Source organism: Perca flavescens, chromosome 10 (genome assembly GCF_004354835.1).
Source record: "Perca flavescens isolate YP-PL-M2 chromosome 10, PFLA_1.0, whole genome shotgun sequence".
NCBI classification, from domain to species: Eukaryota; Metazoa; Chordata; class Actinopteri; order Perciformes; family Percidae; genus Perca; species Perca flavescens.
The window spans coordinates 11,971,323-11,982,500 of NC_041340.1; the positions used below are offsets into that span (position 1 = coordinate 11,971,323).

An 11,178-nucleotide genomic window follows, 5' to 3' on the forward strand; every position below is an offset into this window, starting at 1 on the left:
ATGACATACTATACTTTAACTTTTAAGGCTTACTATACTATGACTTTTAATGACATACAATACTATGACATACCATACTATGACTTCTTTGACTTTTTTATGACACTATACTATGATTTTTTAGGACATACTATACTATGACTTTATTTTTTTCCATCAGAGTGTATTGTGATAGGCCACAGGTTACTATAATGTCAACCCTATTACAATCAGTTAAACTTGGAAAGAAGAGGAGTCAAAGTCCCATGAAAAAAAATCAGCAGATCATTTATTACATACAGAAACATGAAACAATAAAACAAAAACGGGGTAAAATAATATAACGTTCATGTGCAGTGGATTTATTTCTGTGCATAACCAAGAAAGAGTTGAGTGATTTTGTACACATCTCTTACCGATAAGTGTAATTAAGTGCTTTTTGATACACTTGTGGTTAAAAATGGTAAGCTGGTTTGAAAACTACTGTAGAATTTGTTTTAGCTAACCAAAAATACAAACAAACAAACAAACAAACAAAAACAGAAACTGCAGTGCTTGTTTGTCTTTCTGCCAGCTCAAAAGAAGAGTCCTCTCATCCTCCGGCCGATTCCCTGTCTGTCGTACAGGACGTTGAACTTGTTGATGAACTGGTTCATACTGTTGCAGGTCTTGGTGATGGTGCCTAAGTAGGCCATGAGGCCCACGTCATTACATTGCTACAGGGTCAAAAAAGCAGAGTTATAGAAAGCACTGGCTCGGCAATTCAACACAGAGTGACAAGACGGTCTGCTAAAAACGGATTAAAACAAGTCCAAACTTTAACTTGTATGAGTTTATGTCTGATGTGCAGATTCAAATAGTATTGAGATGTAAAGTGTGATGGAAAAATGAGCCACATCAGTCAAGCAGTGACTTAAATAATGTCACTTTATTGTTTGCAGGGTTCAAAATTAACTTTTTTGTCCACCAGCCAAATGGATAGTAAATGTTCAAATTTTACCAGCAGCTCAATAAAACTGATATTGATTTTTTGGCTGGTGAGTGAAGCAAATCTACCAGCCAATTGCATATTTTACCAGCACTTGGCTGGTGGACTGTATGCCATTAAAAATGTCATAAAGAAACATAGTAGAGTGTGTCCTAAAAAAGTCATAGTAAAGTATGTCCTAAAAATGTCATTAAAAAGTCATAGTATAGCATGTCGTAAAAAGTAATTACAGAAAACAGAGCAAGCTAACTTTCCTGCTTTCCGGTCGGAAAGCACTCCAAGTTATTCATGGACTAACTGAAACCTAACCTGTACATTAACTAACCTGTGACAACTTTACTGCTAATTTCTCATCTGCTCTAATCGGCAACAGCTGTCTCACTCAGACACCACTCGCTACGTCCATACTACGCTACTCTTTTAACATATGCATCAAACTGCGTCCACCCTACAAAGACAATAATTCCCCATACTTTGGGCTGAAAACCACAGTATTTAGGGATGTTGGTTTTAGCCTTTTCACAGGATTTTGTTAATAAGAAAAACAGACTAATGTCAGCCTTATATTTTGTCATTTTCACCAAGCATTTTGTACATGAAGGTACACAAAGCTTGCTTACATCATAGAAGTCCGTTTTGAATTTTATGGTGCTAAGAACCGGCAATCTGTGGCACAGGGCATTCGCTTCTCGAAGGATCTCGTGGTTAAATGGCACCTCTCCTGCAGTACAGACAGAAAAACTAGTTAAAGCATTGTGTAGCAAAACAGTGAGATAAGACTATCCTGTCAAGACAGTACAGTGTAATTATGGAGGTGTGTCTGAGGGGCCTCCCTGAATGGTGTAAAAGTGAGGAAAAGGAAACATCTAATCTAAGAACAGCTGCTTTCCAGACTTATTTCCACATTCTTTGTTCTCATGGCTTCATTAAAAAGGCCCTATCGTCCTCTCACCTGATTCCACGGCTTTGACATACTCAAGAATGATCTTCACCCGGCTGTGGAGCATCTTTATCGCACTGTGCTGGACTATAAGGTGTTCAGCAACTAACAGAAGACAGAGAGAATATTAGAGTTAAAACCTATTTAGACAGAATTCATTTTTAATGACTTGGTCTAATATAAGTCCGGTCACAGGACAGCCATTTTAAAATGTTGCACTGTAACCATCTTCTTTAAAAGAATACATTTTATTGTTTTTGCATTGTTTTCTGTGTGTATGCTTTCTGTGTGTGTGTGTATATTATCTACTGTGTTATTGAATTGCTTTTTTATGGGACATCTCTACAAATCTTGAATTTAATGTGTGGCAGCATCTGTAATTCTAATGACTAATTTGCAAGTGATAAGAGAGCCTGTGATCTGCTTCAGAATTATGAAATTGATAAGTCTTACGATTTACATATTTTTTATCTTAGAAATATTTTATTCTGCACGTTGTAGTTACAATAATATCTTAATAGTATAAATAACTGGTACCGGTACGTATATGGCAGAAAACTGAGCATGCATTGAATAATAAAACTTTCATCCTAAATACCTGCCAAAATTTGTCTTGTGTACAGGAGATTGTTAGTAAGTACATCTTGAAAACAAGACAGTCCATTACAACCTGGAGCTAAAACTAATCTGCTCTACCAAGTCTGTCTTTTTAATCTTCAAATTTTGAATGCAGTCTCTCCATATTCTACTCACAAATATGCAGTACAAAGAAGTTACAACGTTGCTACTGAAATTTAACTAATCCTAACTCTAAGAAACTATCTTAGCTAATACTAGCTACAATAGCCACTTCAGGTTTATCATAATCTGAGATAAGAGCAGAGATAACGACTTTTATGAGTTACCGTTATATAAACAAGTTTATAAAAGCAACCTCAAAGGGGAACTATGCCGTTTATTTAGCTCAATTTACCTTAACTGAACAGTGGAATGGTTATATGACTTTTTTCGGGTTGAATGCTGGTCGTCTCGCTTTCCCCTAGCGCCTGTGAGTGGAAAAACCCCCCTTGCAACTTTTGGCCGGCGAGCCGCTGGCCTCAGCGTCAGGAAGTTATCACCTGATATCAGGTCTCACGATGTAACAAATTGCTTTAGGCACTGCACACATACACGCCACCATCCAGGAACCGGCTAGCTATAAGAACAAGGTAGTGATGGAGTTTTTCACACTATTGTCATGGCTGAGGCAGCAAAAAAGAAGCACAAAGCTAGGAAAGCATTGTCGGAGGAACAGAGAAAGAGGAAACGGCAGACTGACCGAGCGAGTTTTTACACAGTGCCAAATATCTATTCCGAAGCTGTAGGGGGAGCTCTGTAGAGAAACCTGCGAGCAAAAAGCCCTTTAAAAACAAATGAGTGCAAATGGCTTACAGCTGACGCAACATTGGAGTGCACGTAAACTCACTCGCTTTAATATTAAATCTTACCTGTCGAGTTTTCTCCTGTGCCTGTGGCTGTCATTCGAGCTACGTGGTCAACACCGATTCTCTCTGCTTCCTCTGTTGCAAGAGTGTACGTCAGCTCAGCAAACAACATAGTAGCCTAGATTAAAAACACACGCATAAAAAATGAGATAAAACTTCAAATCTCTATGGGAAACTGGGTCACTCCTGCAGGAAAGGATATGTAGATGATGTGAAATATAAAAATTACCTCGCCATTGATGATGTCAATCACAGATTCATAAACACTAACAGGAAGCTGAAGGAGTAAATGACACATTGTTTAAAAGCAGCTGTATCTAAATATGCAACCATGGTGCTTTCTCATTCTTGATGTGAAAATGCAGAGGGACTTACATCGGTGTGTTTGGTCATTGGGTTGAGCTTGAGGAAGAGAGGGCTCTCAATAATCTCACACACCTGGCAGGGAAGAGGGAAATAATAGTAAGAAAATGTACTGCACACATCTTAAATAACTATCAGACTTTAAGAGGATTTTTTTTTTTATTATCAACAACAAAATAAAAGTTAAAAATCACCTGCTTGTAATATAATGATGGCATTGCATGTTGTTTTTGAAAGTTGACGTATTGTAAATCAGTAAATTTCTGTATTGGTTGAATGTGAATCATTAACAAAACATGTCAGAATCTCTGCAATATTAATGCTACTGCTCTGTTATTTGCTTTCAACGTAAACGTTGTAGCTCAGGTAACTGATCAATCTTGGTCAATGCAGGACAGCCTTGCTTTGACTTTTAAACTAGCTGTGTGCGGTTTCCACCTGCTGTGACTCAGTGAGTGAGGATCTGAGAGAAGTTAAGGATCTTCATCTTCTGCTTTCATTTTGCTTTACATGTAGAACTTTTGCCTACCTGCTTGTGAATGTGGATGTCAGATGCATCAGGGGGGCCGCCTGTGGTGTACCAGCCCAAGAACTCCATCTCTTTAAAGACCTGTTTGACTGAGAGACAAAAGGAAATATTACAAAATAAAACTACAGCAAGCACAGGATTGTGTGTATTAACAACCGTTGACTAGGGCTTGGCAATATATCAATATTATATATTGTTATTTAAAGGCCAGATATTGACTTAAATTTTGGATATCGTAATATGACACAAGTGTTGTCTTTCCTAGTTTAAAAGGCTGCATTACAGTAAAGTGATGTCATTTTCTGAACTTACAAGACTGTTCTATTATTTGCCTTTACCCACTTAGTCATTATATCCACATTACTGATGATTAGTTATCAAAAATCTCATTGTGTAAATATTTTGTGAAAGCACCAATAGTCAACCCTACAATATCACCATTATATCGATATTTGATTTTCTCCATATCGCCCAGCTCTACCTTTGACTACTAATGAATAATCATTTATCAATAACTAAATCCAATATTGCTATCCCTTGGTGAAGCAATCTTACACTAATATTTCTTTAAAAGGATTTGGATGGTTACAAGCAGGGTGAAGAAGGCGAGTAACTTTTCTTCAGTATTCTTATACCTGGCTACAATATTCTGGCTGCGCTTTCATAAAAAGGAGAAACTGCTGTATTCTTGCCCTTCACACAAACAAACCACTTACATTGTTCCTCCTTGATGTAATAGTACTCCTTGTCAATATGCACCCGATCATCTATGGTGTGAGACAGCAACTCAAAGGAGTTCATCACCTCGATGTTTCTCCCCTCCTGCTTCCCGATCAGGGCGCCAATCACTACGCAGGAGAAAAAAAAAAAAAAACACAATAATGTATAATAACCTGTTTCATTACACTCAGTTAAAGAATAACTCCGCTGAACACGAGACAAACTGTACATTATGTTACTGCTTACGTGCCGTCTTTCTTGCATAGCGTTGTTATACATACCCTGCATTGGTCGTCCCTCTTGTGAGCGGATGCGTATCCAGTGGTCAGATATGTTGAGGATAACCAGAGGGTGTAAGGCCACAGAAACGCTTCCGGTGACCCCTGCGGCCATAACACTGGGGCTGGCTAAAGTCACACAGAGACAAAAACAAGAGGGCCTTTAATACTAAAGCAACTATTGGTTTATTGGTCAAACAAAACAAGCAATTTGAGGATGTCACCTTGGGCTCTTGGATGTTGTAAAGCACATTTTTCCCAATTTCCTGACAGTTTGTAGAGATTGAGCTGTTAGTCATAACCTCATTTCTCAATAACATACACAACTGAAATAAATGAAGATAGTTGTTAAAAACTACAACCACAAACATTTGCCAAAATGACAAGTAGGGATTCAGTGATGCGTGTTTGAAGCCAATACAACAATAGAGCCAGACCAATAAACCGGCAGGCTGATATTAGCTCATTACAAATATATCTTAATCGACATTATAATTTTTTTTTGTTTAAGTTATGCAACTATGGTGAAAGAAAAAAAATATTGACCGATATAGTCTTATCAGAAGTTTTTAACTCTAAAATATCAACATTGGCCTGAAAAATCCAGTATCAATTGGCTCAATTTAGAACCACAAATATTTGATAATATAAAGGCCGTCAGTGATGTATTTAAAGCTAATATCTTTAACTTATTATTACTTATACTACTATTATATAACTTAATAAAACATGATGCCCTTAATTTGTGTTTTGTTGCTTTATTTGATAGTTGTTCAATGACAAACTGCGTGAAATATTTTTTATTAAATTTTAAATTAAATTCAGACAGACAGTCAAGCCACCTTCATATTCCCCTTGTTAAAACCTCGCTCAATTTTCTGTAAAGTATTTAGGACCTAAACTGCATTACAACTTGGGGAGAGCCCTGATAAGCCTTTTAGGCTTTGGGCCTCCCTTGTATATTCTGTTATTTTTATTGCTCTGTTAATGTTATGTTTATGCTCTGTTATAACAAATGAAATGAAATATTTGAATATTAAATATTGAACGATAGAGATAGACCGATACGTTGGTTCATCACATGGACAGCGGACGTCCAGGACAAGCCCTAATTTGAGATTGGGTTGTTGTCATAGGTAGTCAGTATGGGACAAACCTGCCTCAGCTGGCTGATTTAAGGTTTACATTCCTAATGCAAACTCCAATAAGAGAGCAGTAAAATATAATAATAATACTAACTCAAACCTCCAAAGTGATGAATTTGTTGACAGCTTTATAACAAAACCGTGTACGTTAACCCGCTTATGTCAGCAAGCTCGCTACTTGCCACCTTTAACACCACTAATTCACCAATTACGGCCACTCGTAACACAAATATACGACACGTGAGACAATCTGCATACATATACATGTAAATATCAGGCAGAAAGTATGAGATAAGTGAGAAATACTTGCCTGCCCCATCCACTTCCATTCCTCCACCATTGCTGGTCGCCATCTTGTCCGGTAAACCGCGCAGGCGCACTGGACTGTTCACCTAAAGGGAGTTTCACGTCGCCGCGCGGTAAATCGCCGCCTCTAGTCATTTCAATTTGGGGAAGGCGGCAGAGGGGAAGCTGGTTTGATCACAAGCGGTTGCCGCTCACGTGAACGTGCACAGTTCCTGCTCTTCCGCCCAGAGTTCACCGTGCTGAAATTCTTTCGGTAACCGCAGGGCGGCAGGAACTGCTAATATAAATTTATAAAAACGCTTTGCTTTTGTGGGAAACGCTTTTGTGCTCTACTGTCATACACTGGAGGTGTTTACAGAAATCAAGAGACTACTTTTAACCGAGACACGCTAAGATGCATATTTGATTTAATCGGCAAACTGCCGCTCGGTCCCATTGACTATTAACAGCCAATGGGTCCTACAGTCAATAGGCTGCTGTTTCCTGGGGATTGCTGATGTAGGCGCAACCTGTGTGCGTCGGGATATCAGTCCGTGTCCGAGGGTTAAATAGTTCTGTTTACAAAATGGATGAATTTAAAGCCTGTAACATGCTGGACTACTTTCCAGAAAACATTTTAATTGACGTGTTGTCGTATTTGAGCGTGCGAGAGCTCGTCAGAGCCGGAAGGTAAGGGGAATTTCACTTTGCTGACTGTATTTTACCAGTTATTCGTCTTGTGGAACTCAGCTTAGCCTTTGTTGTTACTCACGTCACATGAGGAAGTTATTTGTTGTATTTTACGGTGTTTTTCAGAGTGTGTAAGAGATGGAAACGCCTTGTCAAAGACCAAAGACTGTGGAGATTTGTCGATCTGACGGCATGGAAAGGGGTAAGTACTGGTGATGTGGCTACACGCTTTTTCTTTTGATTGATCCTTTCATACAGTGTGTAACTCTAGTGTTTATTTTATTTGGGGGACATAGCCACAACATGCAATCTGATTAAACCGCCCCTCAACACATACGAGTACTAATACATGGAAATCATATGTACCAACCCCAAAAGCAATGACTTTACGTGGTAAAGCTTGGCGATACAGAAGAAAGGCTAAGGGTCTATGAACTAAAAACCAAGTATGGCCTTCTTTTTTTTCAGGCTTTTGATACAAAGTAAGCAAACTTATGTGCATCAAGAATTGATCTTGATGGGATCATCCATACACTCGAATATCTGCAGGTTTTGTGGAGCCATTTAATTGAAAATGATCTCAGTATGTACAATACAAGAGCCTCTCGAAGAATGGAGACTACTGAACACATTAACTCCAATACTCTGCACTGGCATCCAGTGTTTCATATAATAAAAGTTAAAGTTCTGATACATAAAATGCATCTCTAAATGTCTTTACCATATGAAACCACTTGGCCTCTCAGGTCCTCTGGTATCAGTCTGCTGACTGTTCCCAGAGTCCAGACTAAACATGCAGAAGCAGCATTTAGTTACTTTGCTCCACAGAGCTGGAACAAATTTCCAGAAGAAACTGAATTTGACTATAGATAGAAGAAAAACTTTGATGTTCTCCACCACCTTTGACTGAACCTTTAGCACTCGTCATTATGCACCTTGCACACCTTTACCTATCTTCTATTATTTCTCTAATTCATCTTTTGAATTTCTTTTTTAAACGGTTTATAACATTTTAATTTAAATCTCAATGTTTTATGCTGTATTTCCTTTTCAATAATTTCAATGCATTTTGTGAAGTACTTTGAATGGCCTTTGTGTATTAAATGTGCTTCTCTGGCCATAAGCCCCTGTTGAAGTAAATGCTTTTACATAGTTTACATTGGTTCTGTATATCTATGCAATAACTGACAGAAATAATTTTTCTTCTGACCCCTCATCCCCCAACACACACATGTCATGGACTGTCCATTGTGTGTTAGGTGACATCCCGCACACTTTGGCTCCTGCTACGTCAGTACCTAGGTTGTGGACTAAGGTGCCTACGATTACGCGGTTTGCTGCTTTCTGCCCGAGGGGGCACCTTTCTCTCTGAGTCTTGGCTCAAAGCTTTGTCCACAAAGTGCCCTCGCCTGAGTAAGCTCTATCTTCTGCACGCAGACCTGCGAAGCCTGCCTAGTTGCCAGCTCCTACCTCCATCTTTGCAGGTGTTGGAGCTGCGTGGGTGTGAGCTGCCTCGTGAATTTTTCAACCAGACTCTTCCTTCACCTGCTTGTTCCCAAGAAAGATCTGAAGCCACATCCAGTGTTGGTGCTCAACAGCAAGGAAGGGATCGTAAAGGAAAAGGCCTTGGCTCTCCATCAGGGATTGGTATTGGGAGGTTAGTTCTTAACAACGTGCCCTCTTTCACAGACCAGCATCTGCAGAGTCTGACATCATGGGAGAGGCTCAGTCGTTTGGAGCTGCGTGACACCTTTCGTGTGACGGCTAACGGGCTCAGGAGCAGTGCTGCTAAGGACGGGGTCTGTGGTGTGGAAGGGCTTTCCAGGCTAAAGTTTCTGGAAATAGGCATCACCGGGCGGCAAGGCTACCAGTTACAGATGGCCTCCCTGGGGCTGGGGGCAGGATGGCTCGGACTGGAGGAACTGAGTCTTGGGGGTAAGGAGGTGGGGCCAGGTTTGCTCTGTGCCAGCCGGCTGAAGGACCTGAAGTGTCTGTGCCTATGGGCCTGCACGCTTAGCGAGATGCAGATAGTACGGAGTTGCAGGATGCTTCGTGGGCTCCGCCAGCTGGAGTTTTTGGACGTAATCTTCCAGCCTCGGCAGTGTCCACCAGTAGTGGAGGGGGAGGGTGGTGGTGGTGGAGAAGAGCAGGACAATGAGGAAGCTGCAGGTGGAGATAACAGCAATGATGAGAACAAGACACTAGACATGAACGATCCCATTCCAAGTTTGCGTCGCTCACTGGCTGTTCTGCTGCCATCCTGCACACTAGTTTTCACCAACTGCTCTGTTCAGATCAATGCAGACTAAATGAGGTCTCTACTGCTGTATACAAGTGGCCAATATAGATACAATTCTTTCACACATGCTGGCATATGTAATTTATTGAAGCTTATGGGTATAATGAATGACTTATGTTTTTATTATTGTGTCATGTTTATAACTATGCCCAGCGCACATGGGCTGATGGGATATCTCAAATTCACTGGAGCCAGCTCCAGATATTAATCAGATATTCAGACCATGTCATAAATATTAATAAATATTTTTTTAACTGCCAACTTCAATAGCCAGAGGAGGAAACCCAGTTGTCAACTGTGCAAAAGATCTTTGGCTTCTAGATAAGAGAAATGTTACATATGATTGAGGACCATATTTTTGGTTAATATGTATATGTCTTTCATTTTGGTTTTGAAAGAATATTTTCAAATCATTTTTCATCAAACTTGAATAAAAGGTTACTTTAAAAGTGCTATATCTTGTGCTATAGTACTTTTTTAAAACATTTTTTATTGAAAATCAAATGATAAAGTAACCAGACGGGAATGTCTGTTGGCCAATTCAGCTAATTAAAAAAATACCTGACAAATTAAGATACTTCATCACATTGATGAAAAAAAAAATCTTCCCACAAAGCAGTCTTGCCTCTTTGATTTGCAACTTTGCCTCAGAGAACCCCTAAATGTTATAGTTAGAGCTACAGCATTATAAACAGTTTGGACGGTAGATACATTTATGGCTCAAGGTAATTCATAGATCATATTTGGACAAAAGTAAATGTACTCTTTAAACACAATACTGTGTTAAACAATATAGGGAACTGTCACTGTGTAAAGACACAAGCAGGTGTTAGCTACAAAGGCAGAGAACTGAAGCATGCTGCTGGCAATGATCCACCTGTTTCCTGTTCCTCAACTGTTTTTCAACAATGTATATATCATAAAATATATCTGATACAAGCAAGTGTTTGGTATTGGTGTTACAGAAAAACAGCATAACATATTTAAAGTAGTCTTTATCAAGTCCCAATTCTCCCTTACTTTACCATTTTCTTTCCTGTATGATTTTTAGAAATTATAAAATCAGAAATGGTAATCGTAAATGTCAGTAGTAAAAACATGGAAGATCTGTGTCATTGACATGAATTGTGTTGCATTGTTGCAAACCAACCTTTATCATTTTAACCTTTGTTAGAATTATAAATGAAAAATTGTTTTCAATAAACCTATTTTGAACATTACATCATTAAGTATAATTTGTCTTTTTTGTATCGCATTAGTTAATTCATTATTAATTGCATCATTCTCTAAAAAACTTCATAAAAAGGTCTTTGTTGCTTGTAACTGACTTGATCAACAAGCCTGCCCATATTAACTTAACTCATTATAACATAACTAACCGGCAAATATTTCACAATAGTAGTTGTTAGTTGCAGTTCTAGATATTGGCAATTAAAACAACCTCTCAACACCACAACAGGAAGCAGAGACAAAGGGGT

At 38.9% G+C, this 11,178-nt stretch overlaps 2 protein-coding genes across 2 annotated transcripts; one reads left to right on the forward strand and one right to left on the reverse strand.

The window, feature by feature from the left end:
* Window positions 1-241: 241 nt before the first annotated feature.
* Window positions 242-7,196, reverse strand: cops6 (COP9 signalosome subunit 6). The gene is made up of 10 exons (XM_028589829.1): window positions 6,737-7,196; window positions 5,285-5,410; window positions 5,000-5,131; window positions 4,284-4,372; window positions 3,767-3,829; window positions 3,621-3,668; window positions 3,395-3,509; window positions 1,920-2,012; window positions 1,588-1,688; window positions 242-695 (listed from the first exon to the last, which is right to left on the reverse strand). The coding sequence occupies exons 1-10, from the start codon at window positions 6,777-6,779 to the stop codon at window positions 555-557; spliced, it is 951 nt and encodes a 316-aa protein (XP_028445630.1). The 5' UTR covers window positions 6,780-7,196; the 3' UTR covers window positions 242-554.
* Window positions 6,941-10,864, forward strand: LOC114563052 (F-box/LRR-repeat protein 12). The gene is made up of 3 exons (XM_028589828.1): window positions 6,941-7,401; window positions 7,528-7,603; window positions 8,661-10,864. Exons 1-3 carry the CDS (start codon window positions 7,298-7,300, stop codon window positions 9,708-9,710), a joined length of 1,230 nt encoding a protein of 409 aa, XP_028445629.1. The 5' UTR covers window positions 6,941-7,297; the 3' UTR covers window positions 9,711-10,864.
* The last annotated feature ends 314 nt before the right edge of the window (window positions 10,865-11,178 follow it).

What these genes read in the sequence shown, in the direction of transcription:
- cops6 (XM_028589829.1), bottom strand. Translation starts at nt 6,779, where the DNA reads ATGGCGACCAGCAATGGTGGAGGAATGGAAGTGGATGGGGCAG. An exon ending in AATGGAAGTGGATGGGGCAG is followed by an intron (nt 5,411 to 6,736) that starts GCAAGTATTTCT and finishes GTGTGACTTTAG; the next exon opens with CCAGCCCCAGTGTTATGGCC. An exon ending in TGTCAAAGCCGTGGAATCAG is followed by an intron (nt 1,689 to 1,919) that starts GTGAGAGGACGA and finishes TCTGTACTGCAG; the next exon opens with GAGAGGTGCCATTTAACCAC.
- LOC114563052 (XM_028589828.1), top strand. Translation starts at nt 7,298, where the DNA reads ATGGATGAATTTAAAGCCTGTAACATGCTGGACTACTTTCCAGAAAAC. An exon ending in GAGCTCGTCAGAGCCGGAAG is followed by an intron (nt 7,402 to 7,527) that starts GTAAGGGGAATT and finishes GGTGTTTTTCAG; the next exon opens with AGTGTGTAAGAGATGGAAAC. An exon ending in ATCTGACGGCATGGAAAGGG is followed by an intron (nt 7,604 to 8,660) that starts GTAAGTACTGGT and finishes ATTGTGTGTTAG; the next exon opens with GTGACATCCCGCACACTTTG.